General features: G+C 34.7%; 1 protein-coding gene across 22 annotated transcripts in view; it reads right to left on the bottom strand.

Annotated features, from left to right (window-relative positions):
* Window positions 1–14435, bottom strand: part of LOC107714100 (calcium/calmodulin-dependent protein kinase type II subunit beta-like) — a 43913-nt gene that overhangs the window by 7736 nt on the left and 21742 nt on the right. For 4 of the 22 annotated variants that reach the window (XM_016519818.1, XM_016519819.1, XM_016519822.1 and 1 more), the window contains 5 exons: window positions 8771–8839; window positions 5596–5640; window positions 3123–3171; window positions 1663–1743; window positions 1239–1358 (listed from right to left, as the gene is read on the bottom strand). In XM_016519818.1, the coding sequence (XP_016375304.1) occupies window positions 1239–1358; window positions 1663–1743; window positions 3123–3171; window positions 5596–5640; window positions 8771–8839 (364 nt within the window). Of the gene's footprint in view, window positions 1–1238; window positions 1359–1662; window positions 1744–3122; window positions 3172–5595; window positions 5641–8770; window positions 8840–10912; window positions 10946–14435 lie in introns of all 22 variants that reach the window. The other 18 variants (XM_016519820.1, XM_016519821.1, XM_016519828.1 and 15 more) reach the window with 7 other exon arrangements.

The raw sequence follows: 14435 nt of genomic DNA, 5'->3' as shown, positions 1-14435 counted from the left end.
GAGGTTGGGGTCGGGGGGACTGAGGTTCGTGAGGAAGGTGACTCCGTCTGAGGTTGCGGGACAGGTGCACGGCCCACACAGCTCACCAGATCTGTGAACCGGGATTAGCGGGTTGGGAAAGGGAGGAATGCATTAACACACCATGAGAGACAGAGAGATGGACAACATGTGAAGAGATGAAAAGGCAGTAACATCAGACAAATAACAAGATGCATGGGGCAGTGGTTTCTGACTGAACAGGATATGCATCAATAACAAGGGTCAACGGTCAACACTTGGGCCAACAGACGGTACACGAACAGGGTCCAACATTAAAAGTGCATGTTTTCCCTGTTAAACACCTAAGGAAATGAGTAATACTGTACACCATGTACATTCACATTATAATTTTAACAGTGGCCTAGAAAAAGTTTTAATAGACTAGGAGGGGGTCGACTCATGGGGCCTGACATATTAATATCATACAGTATGACTACCTGAATACTATTCACTTTATCTTAATAAATCTTTATAATTCACTTTATCTTAACAACTAACAATAACCCTGTTACTAGAAACTGACAGCTTAAAAATGACTTTATTATTAAATGACTTTATTTAGTACTTTAATCAATTGAATATTATTTTATTATAATTATTATATTTACTATTTAATACAACTTATTAAATAATTTGAATAATTATCATCAAGCTAAATGATTTATTAATTTATTTAATAAGTTACTAAATTTAAATACTAGATTATTCATTAAATCATTAAAATTAATAACTAATTATTACAACGTGATTACTTTAATAACAAACCATATTTTAATAATCATATATTAAAATATATGAATAATTTATTATTATTAAATTAAGTTACATTAATACTTTAAAGTATAAAAATGATTCTAAAAATATATATTATTTAATTATTACAAACAATTACAAACTAATGATTTTTTAGCACATTATTTTCATAATTAAATTACTTTGTTTAATACTTAATTGAATTATGAAGATTATTAATAATTATTAAAAATAATCGAATCAATAAAAATGGATAACTATTTATTACTATTATTATTAATTATTAAATAACTATTTAAGTTAACTAATACTTATTAATTCATTATTAAAAAAGGAATTACTTGAATGACAAAAACAATAAAACGACATAATGCTCTAGCCAAAAACATTCATGGACCCTGTGCATGAGCGTCTGTGCTTAGGTCTGCAGGGGGCGCTATACTCACTCTGCATGATGGGGGTCTGTGGAGGGGATTGTGTGGAGTGGGCAGCTGCTTCGCTATCAGGCACGGCAGAGGGTCCCGAGCCCCTACGGGCGCAGCCCAGGATGTCGGTCAGCTTGGTGGCTGTTTACACATGAAGGTAAAGATGACCGATGGAAGGTGGGAGCAAGATGGCAGAGACTCATCCAAACTCAAGTGCATGCCATTCCACTTGCTGTCTCAGGGGGGCAGCGCACACAACAACAGCAGGGAGTTGATCAGCAAGAGAAAGTGGGTTGTTTTTAGATTAGCTTGTTAGCTCTTTTTATATAATTCGCCTCAAGAAGAGCAAAACTCATACGAAGTTGGTTATTTTTCAGGGATTTGCTGAAGTTAGATGCCGTGCAATCCAGCCAGGCCAAACCAAACGAGTGCAGACCAGACTTACAGAAGATGGCGGGGGCGGAGCCCGGAGGTGATTGGCTGACTTCAGTGGGGGCTTTTACTGAACTGCTATCTAGGCTTTTCCCTATTGAGCGGGAAAGTAAGAGGTGGGAAGAGATTGGAAAGATGAGACTGAGAAAGGAAGACGTGCAAAGATGGAACACGGCACACCACTTAACCTACAATTGAGGCTGAGCCATTTACATGGAAGGGTTACAAATCGTCCCGCCCATTTCTGAACACGACATTTCCACACAACGAACCTATATTTACCCGTGTGAATAAAACACACATACGCAAAGCCTTAGCCCACATCTCTCACATTTTCAGTGTTCCCACAGATAAAAATACACCGAAGGTGTCCTGAAATGCACGTCCCAGGAGAGCAGAATTAAGCCAACACTTCTTAAGAAACGTACAAACTCAGAGAAAGTCAAAAGGCCACAACAATGTCACAACAATAGCAGATGCAAATTACATTTCGGAAAAATTAAAAGCTTCAGATTTTTCATATTCAAGGCTTCAAAAACAGATTTATCAAAGTTCAAAGACGAGGCAATGTGTGCAAACCTGTGACTGCAGCAAATAGCTTTAACTTTAAAGTTACATGTAAAAACAAATGTAATTTTAATTATATAAATAAATAACAATTGAAAATAATACAAATATGTATTTAATAAATAAAATTAATAATAAAGCAATTTATTTTAAATTAGTGAGTTTTTTTTTTTATATTACTATTATTTTTCAAAAAGCAATAAGCCACGTGAGGCTTTGCAATACAATGATTGTATCATGATTAATGGGGTTTAGGTATAACGAAGCAGAGCAACTTCCATTATGCGATATACACTACTGTTCAAAAGTTTGGTGTTGGTAAGATTTTTAATGCGCTTATATTTTGAAATATTATTACCATTTAAAATAGCAGTTTTCCAGTTGAATATATTTTAAAATGTAATTTATTCCTGTGATGAAAGCTGAATTTTCAGCATCATTACTCCAGTCTTCAGTGTCACATGGTCCTTCCGAAATCAATCTAATATGCTGATTTGCTGCTTAAGTAACATTTCTTATTATTATCAATGCTGAAAACATAATATTTTTGAAATCTTAATCATTTTGTGGAAACTGATAGATTTTCTTTAAGATGAAAAAAAAGTTCAAAATAACTAATCCTTTGTAATCTTATAAATTATTTTTCGGTCACTTCTGATCAATTTAATGCATCCTTGCTGAATAAAAGCATTCATTTATTTTAAAAACACCTTACTGACCTCAAACATTTGAACAATACTGTATTTCTAAGTGAAAAAAATGCATATGACTTGATTGCATCCATCAGGAACTGACTGGATTGTGAAAAGTGTCTTTATAGAGCTTAGTGATGTTTTCAGAAATGCAAAGTCCTTGGTAAAAATCACATTGTTTCAATGAAATGCAACAAAAACAGATGCCTCTCACCTTTGACGTCTTCATCCTCAATGGTGGTGTTGCTGCTGTCTGAAGATTCCTGCAGGACAGACAAAAGCAATCAGTGTCCGACCTCACACCTTCACTCACACCAACAAAACATTTACTCAACAAACATCAACTAACTCCAATAAAGCACAACCAGCACTACCACTGAGACGAATGGAATAATCACCACCACAAATGCAGTCATACATATTACACTTGTAGTGCCAACAGCAGTGTAGACAGTCGAGAAGGTTTAATCTCAGGCTCAGCCACCTGGTGAGGCTGTAACACAGGCATTCAGTGAAACCCAGCTCCTATGTTGTGCATCTCCACGTCTCTTTCCCAGATGGCAGCATTGAGAACACAGCTCTGCATATGCATGTAACCACCCACCCACACACAAACGCATTTAATAGCTCGCATTTAGCTTCTGACGTATTACAAATGCAAATGTCTGAGCCCCCGTCTGCTCATATTTCTCTCGATGGGTTCCTGTGGGCGAGTTATCGACCCACCGCAGGCACCTTGAGGGTCTGAGCCGCAGGCAAACGGACTGTCAGACTTCAGCCAGCTGTGGCCATGCATATGGGACGGGAGGCCAGAGAGGGAGAGGAGCTTTATGGAGAGAGGATAGGAAACTTTTTTGGTAACAATGAGAAAGTCTGATTGGATGAGTCTGGGCTACGGGTTAACAGCCATGTTATTTTAGTATCAGTAGATACTATTAAAGTTTTTCTTAAATTTTGAATCAGCTTCTATTTTTATTTTAATTTCTGTTAAATTTTAGTAATTCTTTCATTTTTGTAGGCTTTTTTTAAAGGGCTTTTATTAAGAATATCTCTTTGGGTTTGAGACTTTAGTCTTTGCAACTTCAGGGATCTTATCTATTCACGAACAGCTTGCAACACTCCAAAGAGAAAGGAAAACTTGAAATCGCATCATATGACCCCTTTAATATATATGTCTAAATCGTTTTTATTGATTTTTTTTTCAGTTTTAGTTTAGGTACATTAAGTTAAAACAAATTAAAATGACAAATGCTGCCTTGATAACTACCTGAAATATAGTTTTTTATATTTTATTTCATGTAATGTTTATTTCATTTCAAATAACAAAAATGCTTCTTAATGTTTTTGTTTTATTTTAGTTTCATTTTGTTTTAGTTAACTATAATAACCCTAATAAAAATGGTTAAATATAATAATTTTATTTAGCAATGACAATAGCAAAATAATATTTTTTAATTAATAATGACTCTTAATCACACCCTTGAAGTCAAAATGTAATAATAATAATAATAATTAAAAAATATAACTATTTGATGAAATTAAAACAACTTTCCTTTTTGGCAGACTTCATGATCCAATCAATTGCCATTTTATACATTTATATTTATGCATTTGGCTGATGATTTAGGGTACACATTTTTTACCATTTTATTTTTCTCAGACAAGCTATGGTTAGTTTTAAACACAATTGAATGAAAATGATCCAAAAATATGGTATTTTTTTTATCATGTTATGGCATAATTAAAGAAAGCAGCAGATAAAATGCTGTGCAATGTCAAAAGTCATTCCAAACCACATTAGAACAATATCCAAGAAATTTTTACCACTTTATGAGCATTTCACAACGCACCAGTTTACATTACTGTACAAAAGATTGGGGTCAGGAAGTCTTTTTTTTTTTTTTAAGAAATAAATACTTTTATTCAGCAAGGATGCATTAAATGATCAAAAGTGACAGTATTATAATGTTACAAAATATTTATATTTCAAATAAATGCTTTTAAAATTTTGCACAAAAATATTAAGCATTGCAACGGTTTTCAACATTGATAATATTAAGCAAATCAGCATATTAGAATGATTTCTGAAGGATCATGTGACACTGAAGACTAAAGTAATGATGCTGAAAATTCAGCTTTGGATCAAAGGAATAAATTGCAATATATTCAAATAGAAAACAGTTGTTTTAAATTGTAATAATATTTCATAATTTTTTTTTTTTTTTTACAATTAAATAAGCATAAGAGACTTCTTTCAAAAACAAAACAAAAACAAATCTTACCAACCCCAAAGTTTTGAAAAGTAATGTGATTTTTTTTATTGTTGTCTAAACTGTTTAATTTGAAAATGTCATATTACTGAAGTAAAATTTTCCCATGTTGAAGTTCAACTAATTTCTGCTTAAAACCATGTGTGAATTGACTAACAATAGTCTAAAGAACATTCTGTGTCATTGTTTTACCTGAAACAATTAACACTGAACACCATACTAAACACCACATTCTTACCCGAACACTTTCCCATCTTAATGTGACTGCACGCTCACTCACAAACCCAAAACAACACCCTCGACCGCTCGCACCACAGAATAAAGAGACTGGCAGCAGACGACAGAAGCAGAGAGAAGAGGAGAGGAAGGTGGAGGATGAAAGAGAAGAGGATGGGGAGGGACGGGCGGAAGATGTACCTTGATCCCATCCACTGGGTTATGGATAACAGTGGTCTGAGGCTCCTAAAGAGAAAGAGAGAGAAGAGGAATAAAGAGGAGACAGCGAGAAGGAGAGGGAAAAAAGAGGAGCAAAATGAGATTGAGGTGAGAGATGGCAAGAATAAAACAAGTGTTAGCAAAAAAAAGACGAGAGATGGAGAGAGAGCAGTCTCAGTTAGAACGAGGGAGAGAGAGAGAGGAAGAGGAAGTGGATGGAGGTTATTAGTCGAAGGTCAAAGCCCAACATCTGAAGCCAGTCCAGAGATGTGAACGCATCTAATCCCAGCTAAAACACCACAAATGTACAACTTTTTAAGAACTTTTGAATACTAAGTGCTTTCATTTAAAAACAAAATGCATAGAAATCACAAAGATATTGTTTCAAGGTCAAATAAGCTTGAAGGACTGTGAAATGTGCTTAACAAAATGAGATGATCTCTTTCAGAATATCAACACAGTTCTTATTAACGATGTGTTAACACAACAATGGTGCTTTTTAAAGGTGCAGTAGGAGATCTTGGAAAATGCTAACTTTAGCCTGATAGCACTGAAAGCGAACGTCCCACCCTCCCTGCAATCGCCGTCCAAAGCCACGCCCCCTGAACGCATTTACGCTCACAGACCAGAATACCAGAGACAACATTACTTACATCAGCATTACATTACATTACATCAGTGGTTCCCAATTCCAGCCCATGTTCCGAAGTGAAGTAAACTTCAACAGATTTCCCCCGCTCAGGGAGTAGGGAGCAATGAACACTGTGTAGGAATCATATCGATCGGAACACACTTCATGCACGTAGCTCACTTCTAACGAGCTGGCGCGAGACTGGATTAACCGCTGGGCTACATCATGTGTCATTCACCAGTGAGAAAACTTTAAAAGTACTACAATACCAGGAAGGAAGATCTGGTTGTTGATGTTTGTCTGCCATTCTCACTCTGTCTGAACAGCGTGCGTGAAAGAATATATAAATACAGACAAATATATTTAGACCACTTAACTTAATGATTGCTATCGGGACATGAAGAGACTTTCAACCAGCATAACAAAAAATGTTTCTGAAGACAATCACCTATTGCACCTTTAAGTTTTTCAAGAGAAGTTTTGCTCATTAATCAATATTAGATGTTGAAGCCGAAGCCAAAGCATCTATAATTGCCCAAAAATGTAACTGGACACTCAAGACACACTTAAAAATATGTCTGAATATCATTGCATTAGAGCAGGGTTCCCAAATTGGGAGTTGATGAAAAGCTAATCAATTAAATAACAAAAATGTAAAATTAAAACAATTCTAAAAATAAAAACAAAATAAATTACATGCTAAAAAGATTATAATATAATATAATATAATAATTTGTTAACCTGCATATTATATGACTATTAATTGACTTTTTGAGTTTTTTTTTTTTTTAAGTTATTGAAATATTAACTTTAAATCTCAGGGTAGATATCAAGTAAATATTTTAGATCAGCTGGAAAAGAATAAAAGTAAAGTAAAAAATAAAATAAAACAAAAAATAATTAAATAATTAAAAAACAGCACAAGCACACTTTAAGCAAAATGTTTTACAAAAAAAAAACAACAACAACAACTGTTACGTTTGAAATTATGATGTTTTCAGATGCCATTTTCTTTTTATATTTTGCAGACATTTTTAAATGTGACTCGAGTTGCCAAATGCTTTTTGGGTCACTGTATCTGTCAAAAAACAATGCAATTGTGAGGCTCTGAATAGTAAAAAAAAAAAAAAATGTAGTAAGATATTTGTGTTTTATTTGATGATATTGTACTGATTACATTACACTGGATTTATTAAAATAACAGAAATAATGAAACAATGTCAATACATCAGACTTTACAGCATTAGGTTATATAAAAAGAAGCAAAAATGCACAGAGACGTACACACAAACACATATATTTAATGAAACATTATAACGGTCATAAGGAGAGTCAAAAATAATTGAAACACAAAGAGCCAACATCTTAGTTTGGTTTAGGGCTGTCCAAAAAAAATTTGAATTTTGAATATTCGTCGAATTTAAAATAAAAATCCACATTCGAATGCAAAAACGTTGCATTCGAATTTTAGGTGTGTGTCAGGCAGCCTTATCAGTGGAGTACGAAATGCGACGACGATGTATGTGTCGTTGCATTTTAATGCTTTTGTTAGTCTATCCAGTTGAACCCACTAGATGCGGCGTTGCTACGTTGTTCATTCAAAATATTGCAGAAAAAGAGAACATCAATGCGGAGATGTTGTTGTTTACGTCAAAACCGAAACCAAGCCGTTCACACAGAACGCATATTTATCACATTTTCTATAGGGACGTCTATCACCGTTGCACTCGCGTCTCGCACAAGAGAGCTGCATGTTTAGAAAGCCATGTAAAATTAATGCGAGTTCTTAAAAAGTTTTAAAAAACATGTCTCGAGACTTTACGGCGTTTCTTTCCCCATCCCACTGCATCTCAAATTTTTAAATGAAGAAAGTACTCTTTGTGATTGGTTTTCGGTCCTTTGTATTGAACTATACATACATGCATGATGCTGTTTTGTTTCTAATTGTTTAAGCAACTTTATTAATTATATAAGGTTTATAAACATTATTTTAAACATTATGCACTTTTTTCAAAGATAGTCATGTTATTTTATTATGCTTTGAAGAAACGTGCATTAGTAATATTTTGCTCTATGCGCCCTCTTGTGGCCTCAGGAGAGAAGCCAAAAGCTTTTTTCCCCCTAACTGAAATTATGCCTTTTAAATTCGAATATAATTCGAAAATTTAGTTTGTAAAAAATTCGAATTTAGTTTTTCAGCCATTTTGACAGCCCTAGTTTGGTTGTTTTGCCATTGATCCAAACAATGAAAAACACAACGTTCATGCACACATCTTTGTGAAAACATGAAGCTAACTGACGCTCAAAGCATCAAAATTCTCCAAATCTGGATTATAAATCTCATCGATCATAACATTAACATTGTTTCAATGACAAAGATGAAGATGCTTGGATTCAAGTCTCTGACAGACACACAGCGTCAACGACAGGTGGCCTGAGATGCGCCAGACGCTGACACAGACAGACATGTGTGAGACAGGAGAAGATGGAGCGAGAGAGAACAGAGAGGAACAAGAAGGTAAATACCAGAGCAGGAGAAGGGACGTTTCCTTTGGGACTGGTGACTATGTTGTTTTTGGCACTGTTTGACTGTGGCTGTGCAGAACACAAAACAGTGTTAAAGGGTGTCAGTGGGTGTTTAAGGGCGAGAAAAGAGAGAAATAACAGAGAGAGAGAGAGCAGGGTGATAATGTGAGGATTGTGTTTTATGTTTGAGCTCAACACTGGTTTAAAAACACAACTGAACACACTAGGCTGATGGTCTTGGTCTCAAACATCATTTGTTCAAATACATTTGGTTGAATCTCCTGAACCGTTGAAGTACATTTCAATGTCAATGTCACATTTCACCACAGAATTAAAAAGAAAAACAAGAAAGTTTGAGAAAATTAAGCTTTTCTGGGAGACCATTCAAATGATTTGCTTTTTTGACAATTATTTTATGACAATTTAGCACATATGCCCAAATATTTCTGATTATCTTATGTATCTGGATGTTTTCAGTTTTAATATTTTATTATTTTTAAATAATTTATTAATTTAATAATTAATATTATTAAGTAACTCATTCATTAATTATTCATTTTACAACAGATAAAACAATAGATGGAACGATAGACCAACAGATAGATAAAACAATCTCTAATCCCTAATCTAAAGCCCTAATCCTCTTCCGTAAGTAACTGATTCATTAATTAATCATTTTAATAATGGAACAACAAATAGAACAAATATATGGAAAGGTAGACCAAAAGATTGATGGAAAGATAAATATGAATAATATTTATTAAATAATTTTATTTATTTATGAATTATTAATTTAATAATTAATATTACTAATTTAAGTAGCTGATGCATTTATTATTTATTTTAATGAAATTGTTTGTTATTTTCAAATAGGGATTATCATTAGATTCTCATTAAACAATTCTATGTACAAATTATATGTATTCTGTAAAAAAAAACTTAATTACCATGGTGTATAAATACTTAATTATTTATATTCTACTGCATTACAATATTTATTAGTTGCTTTTTTTTGCATTAACATAACTGAAAAATAATGTTGGGAAAATGTGCATAATTGTGATTTTTTTTACACATTTAAAGGTCTCAATCTGGACAAACCTCCCCCTAAACAAACAGAACAAACCAGTAAAAGATGGGATCGGGGACTGGTGTACTACAAAGTGAGTGATCCAAGATAAATATGAATACAAGATAAACACACTGACTGATAACAAACTGAACTCTTTAAACAATGTAACTTTTTTTTTTTTTTTTTGACATGAAATGTGGCCTGGGCAAGTTCTTTACACATTTTCTGAGATTTGCTCTTTTAACATGAAACATTTTTAGAAATAATTTTAATGTATCACATAGCACTGCTGGAAAGGCCAGTTAAAACCAGTTTCTGATAGCTGGTTTTACATGGTTTCTTTGTGGTCCAGGCTGGTCATTTGCTGGTCCAGATGGTTAGTATGAAGTTGACTTGGTAGGTTGTGTTGATAAAGCTGGTTAAAGCTAGTAGTTCACCCTAGACCAGCAAAAAACAGCTTTTCCAGCTTAAGATGCTATGTTTTGTTTCCCCCAGCAGGCTGAATAAAAGGAATCAAAATGAAAAAAAAAAAAAAGCAAACAGAATTAAGCAAACAGTTCAGAAAACCTGCGCTTGGTCCATTGTTTTCTTAGAGAAAGTCGCAGTAGGAAAGCAGAACTAGAGGAGAGTCCTTATGGATCCACAGGAAGTACAATCAGAGACAACAGCAAACAGAGACACAGACACAGGGAAGCAACAACAAAAAGCCAAACACACAAGACATTCTGTGCCAGTCTAACACACACACAAGACATTCTGTGCCAGTCTAACACATCGACGGTCAACAATGACTCGCTATACAACCCTACAATAACATCAACCCAAAAACACTACGACCCTCACCTGCGTCTGAGGAGTCATTTAAAGCCATCTGACCCTTTAAATCAACTGCTTGACATTTGAGCAAGAGAAGAATCAATGTAGATCATTACAAGAGTAGATTTATTCGACATTGTGCATTAAATGACATAAAAGCCCAACAGGATGAGCAAATGAATGAATGGATAAACAAGAGTGAGAAGAGAAAGGGACGGAGGGATAAAGAGATTAGGATTAAATATCATTCTCACCATGTACTGAACGGTGGAGCTGGATTTCCTTTTCTGGGTGGAAAGGATGGAGGGATGGAATGAGAAAGTTAAATACATGTTATGATGCAGGCTGAGATGAACATTAATCACACAGAATCGGACAGACGTATGAGAGGCAGGAAGATTGAGAGAAGGTGCGTGTGTGGGTTTTTGGCAAGAAAGTGAGTTTGGTGGATAAAAGACTTTTGATGTGGTTTAATGTACAGAACAGTCCTTAAGGCCTTCTCTTCTCAGAGATCTTAATACATCATTGTGAACACACACGCACACGCACACACACACACACACAGAGCTGCTGATGGGATTGAGTCAGTGCAGGTGTTGACAGGACTGTTCCTGTATCTCTACAGTTATGAAATTATTTTCAGAAGAAAAAAAGTTTAAGGTTTTGTCTATTGTCTAATCAAGTTTAGATAGATGGATAGACAGATAGATAGAACAGAATGATAAAAAGGATAGAAAGATATAATGACAGATAGACAGAATGATAGAAAGATAAAACGATAGAATGATAGAAGAGAAAGAGAGAATGACAGATAGTTAGAATGATAGAAAGGTAGACCGATAGAATGATAGAACGGCAGAATGATAGAGAGAAGGATAGAAAGATTGAACAATATAAAGACAGCGATAGATAGACAGATAGATAGATAGAAAAACAGAATGATATAAAGACAGAATGCAAGAACAACATATAGAGAGAACGACTGAATGATAACTAGATAGAATGATAGACAAAAGACAGACAGATAGATAGAATGATAGATAAAACAATAGAATGATAGAAATATAGAATGATAGATAGATATATAGAGAGAATGATACATTGATAGAAAGATAGAATGATAGAATAAAATATAGAGAGAGCGACTGAATGATAGAAGGACAGAAGGATAGAATGACTGAAAGATAAAACGATTGAAAGAGAACGATAGATAGAAAGATAGAACGATAGAAGGACAGAAAGAATGATAGAAAGAATCAACGACTGGGATGGATGGATGGATGGATGGATGGATAGATGGATAGACAGATTCATTTCTTTAAATGACATTTCAGTAAACTCCTCTTCCTGCCATGCTGATTCTACTTCCTGTCTCTTTATTAATCTGTAGTTTCTTTAAGCCTGAGCTTGTGTTTGTCTGTAAGAATTAAACCCGCTCTTCTCACAGTTCCTCCAGCCGTGATGCTCTTCATAGCACTGCAGCACCAAAGACAGTGAGAAAACCAGAGCGCAGAAAAAGGAGGGAAACATCAGAATGGAGAAGTGTGGCGAGCCAGTTGCTAAGCACTGAGTGAGGCGCAGTGGAAGCGTCTATTTCTGTCTCCCGGCTCCCTGGGTTCAAACCGCCAGCTATTCCTGGAGCGAGAGCTACATTCCCTCCTGCCACTGCTCTCACTCTGGATCGGGATGATGTAGTGGATCCGGTGCGAGGCGAGGCGAGGCGTGGCGTGGGAGGAGGAATCATGGAATGATTGGCGGCGAGAGATTCAGAGAGAAAGTGCTTCATTAGCGCGGCTGACGATCACAGGGCTGATGAAAGATCACACCTGCCCAAGCACGCACCCAGTTCCGGCGGTGCGAAAACGCCAAAAAGTGGGTAGTTCCACAATTAGTTCTGGTACTATGAAAAGGTTCCCGCGGTGCGAAAGGCCCTAATGAGAGCAAACAGTTCCTGCCGCAGGTGCAATTTTGAGTGAACTTGTGGAGGATATCCACTCTGCGGCTAACAAGAAGTGAACTCAGCTGAGGATGAGAACACAGTCTGACTGAAATGCTGATGTGGGCGGCGAGCCGTGCTGATTCAGACGCAACCGCAGTCAGATACGGAGAGAAAGTCAAAATACAATATCAATGCATATTTGTTACTACACTACTGTTCAAAAGTTTGGGGTCAGTAAGCTTTTTTTTTTAAGAAATACATACTTCTACTTAGCTCACATGCCAAAAGTAAATGATCAAAAGTCACAAGAAAAACATTTATAACGTTACAAAATATTTTTATATCAAATATATGAGGAGTTCATTTGCAAAAGCAGATAACTCCGTTAACAATTTTCACAAATCATGTTTTTTCATTGTGCATTCCAATTAATCTCAGTCAAACTGCAGTTGAGTTATTTTGATTCAGTTAAAAAAATTACAAAAAATACAGCTAACTAACACAATAAAACACAATAAAAACATGATAACATAATAAAAAAACATGATTTTGGGGGGGGAAAAAAACAAAAAAAACAGTTATCTGTTTTTGGAAACAAACTCTTCATATGCTGTTCTATTAAACTTTCTATTCATAAAATAATCCTTGAAAAAAATTCTAAAAAAATGTGAAGCAGCACAACTATTTTCAACATTGATATTAAGAAGCAAATCAGCATATTAGAATGATTTCCGAAGGATCGTGTGTCACTGAAGACTGAAGTAATGATCACAGGTATAAATTACATTTTAAAATATAGTTAAATAGAAAAAAATGCTATTTTAAATTGTAAAAATATTTCACAATATTACAGTTTTTATCAGGGTAAAACTAAAACTAGAATTAAAAACATAAAAAACATTTGAAACAAAATAAGCAGAAAATACCCGAAATTAAAAAGTAAAACAATAAATAAGTAAAATACTGTAAGTAAAACAATAAAAAGAAATAATGAAAAAATACTACATTTCTAATTTTAATTCATTTTAAATATATGTACTAAAATAACTAAAACTAAAAAACTAAAATAGTATACAAATGATAAATGTGTGTATACATATACTGTACATATATATATACATATATATATAGTGCCGTGAAAAGGTTTTTGCCCCTTCTTGTTTTTTTTATTTCAAACAATCAATCATCAAACAAATTTTAATATTACACAAAGATAACCCGAGTAAATACAAAATGCCGTTTTGAAATAATGATTTCATTTAAAAAAAGCCCAGTCTCTTTCTTATTGTTGAATCATGAACACTGACCTTAATTGAGGCAAGTGAGGCCTGCAGTTCTTTAGATGTTGTTCTGGGTTCTTTTATGACCTCCTGGATGAGTCGTCGTTGCGCTCTTGGAGTAATTTTGGTAGGCTGGCCACTCCTGGGAAGGTTCACCACTGTTCCAATTTTTCTCCATTTGTGGATAATGGCTCTGATCGTGGTTCGTTGGAGTCCCAAAGCCTTAGAAATGGCTTTATAACCCTTTCCAGACTGATACATGTCAACAAATTTTTTTTCTCATCTGTTCTTGAATTTTTTTAGATCGCGGCATGATGTGTTGCTCTTTAAGCATGCTTCACTTTGTCAGACAGGTTCTATTTAAGTGATTTCTTGATTCAACACAGTTAATCACAGTTCTTTCATGATTTAACAGAAGGGGGCAATTCATTTTTCTTCTTTCAAAAACATTAAGGGCCAGTTTTACTAAACATTGAAACGACGTTAGTTACGTTGAAAAGAACCGGAGGCCAAAAAATGAAGGGCTGCAAGAAGTTTTGATAGACCTGGTATTGAGTG

This window comes from Sinocyclocheilus rhinocerous, unplaced genomic scaffold (assembly GCF_001515625.1).
Source record: "Sinocyclocheilus rhinocerous isolate Xijiao unplaced genomic scaffold, SAMN03320098_v1.1 scaffold4921, whole genome shotgun sequence".
Classification (NCBI taxonomy): Eukaryota; Metazoa; Chordata; class Actinopteri; order Cypriniformes; family Cyprinidae; genus Sinocyclocheilus; species Sinocyclocheilus rhinocerous.
This window is presented reverse-complemented; position numbering and strand designations above follow the sequence as displayed.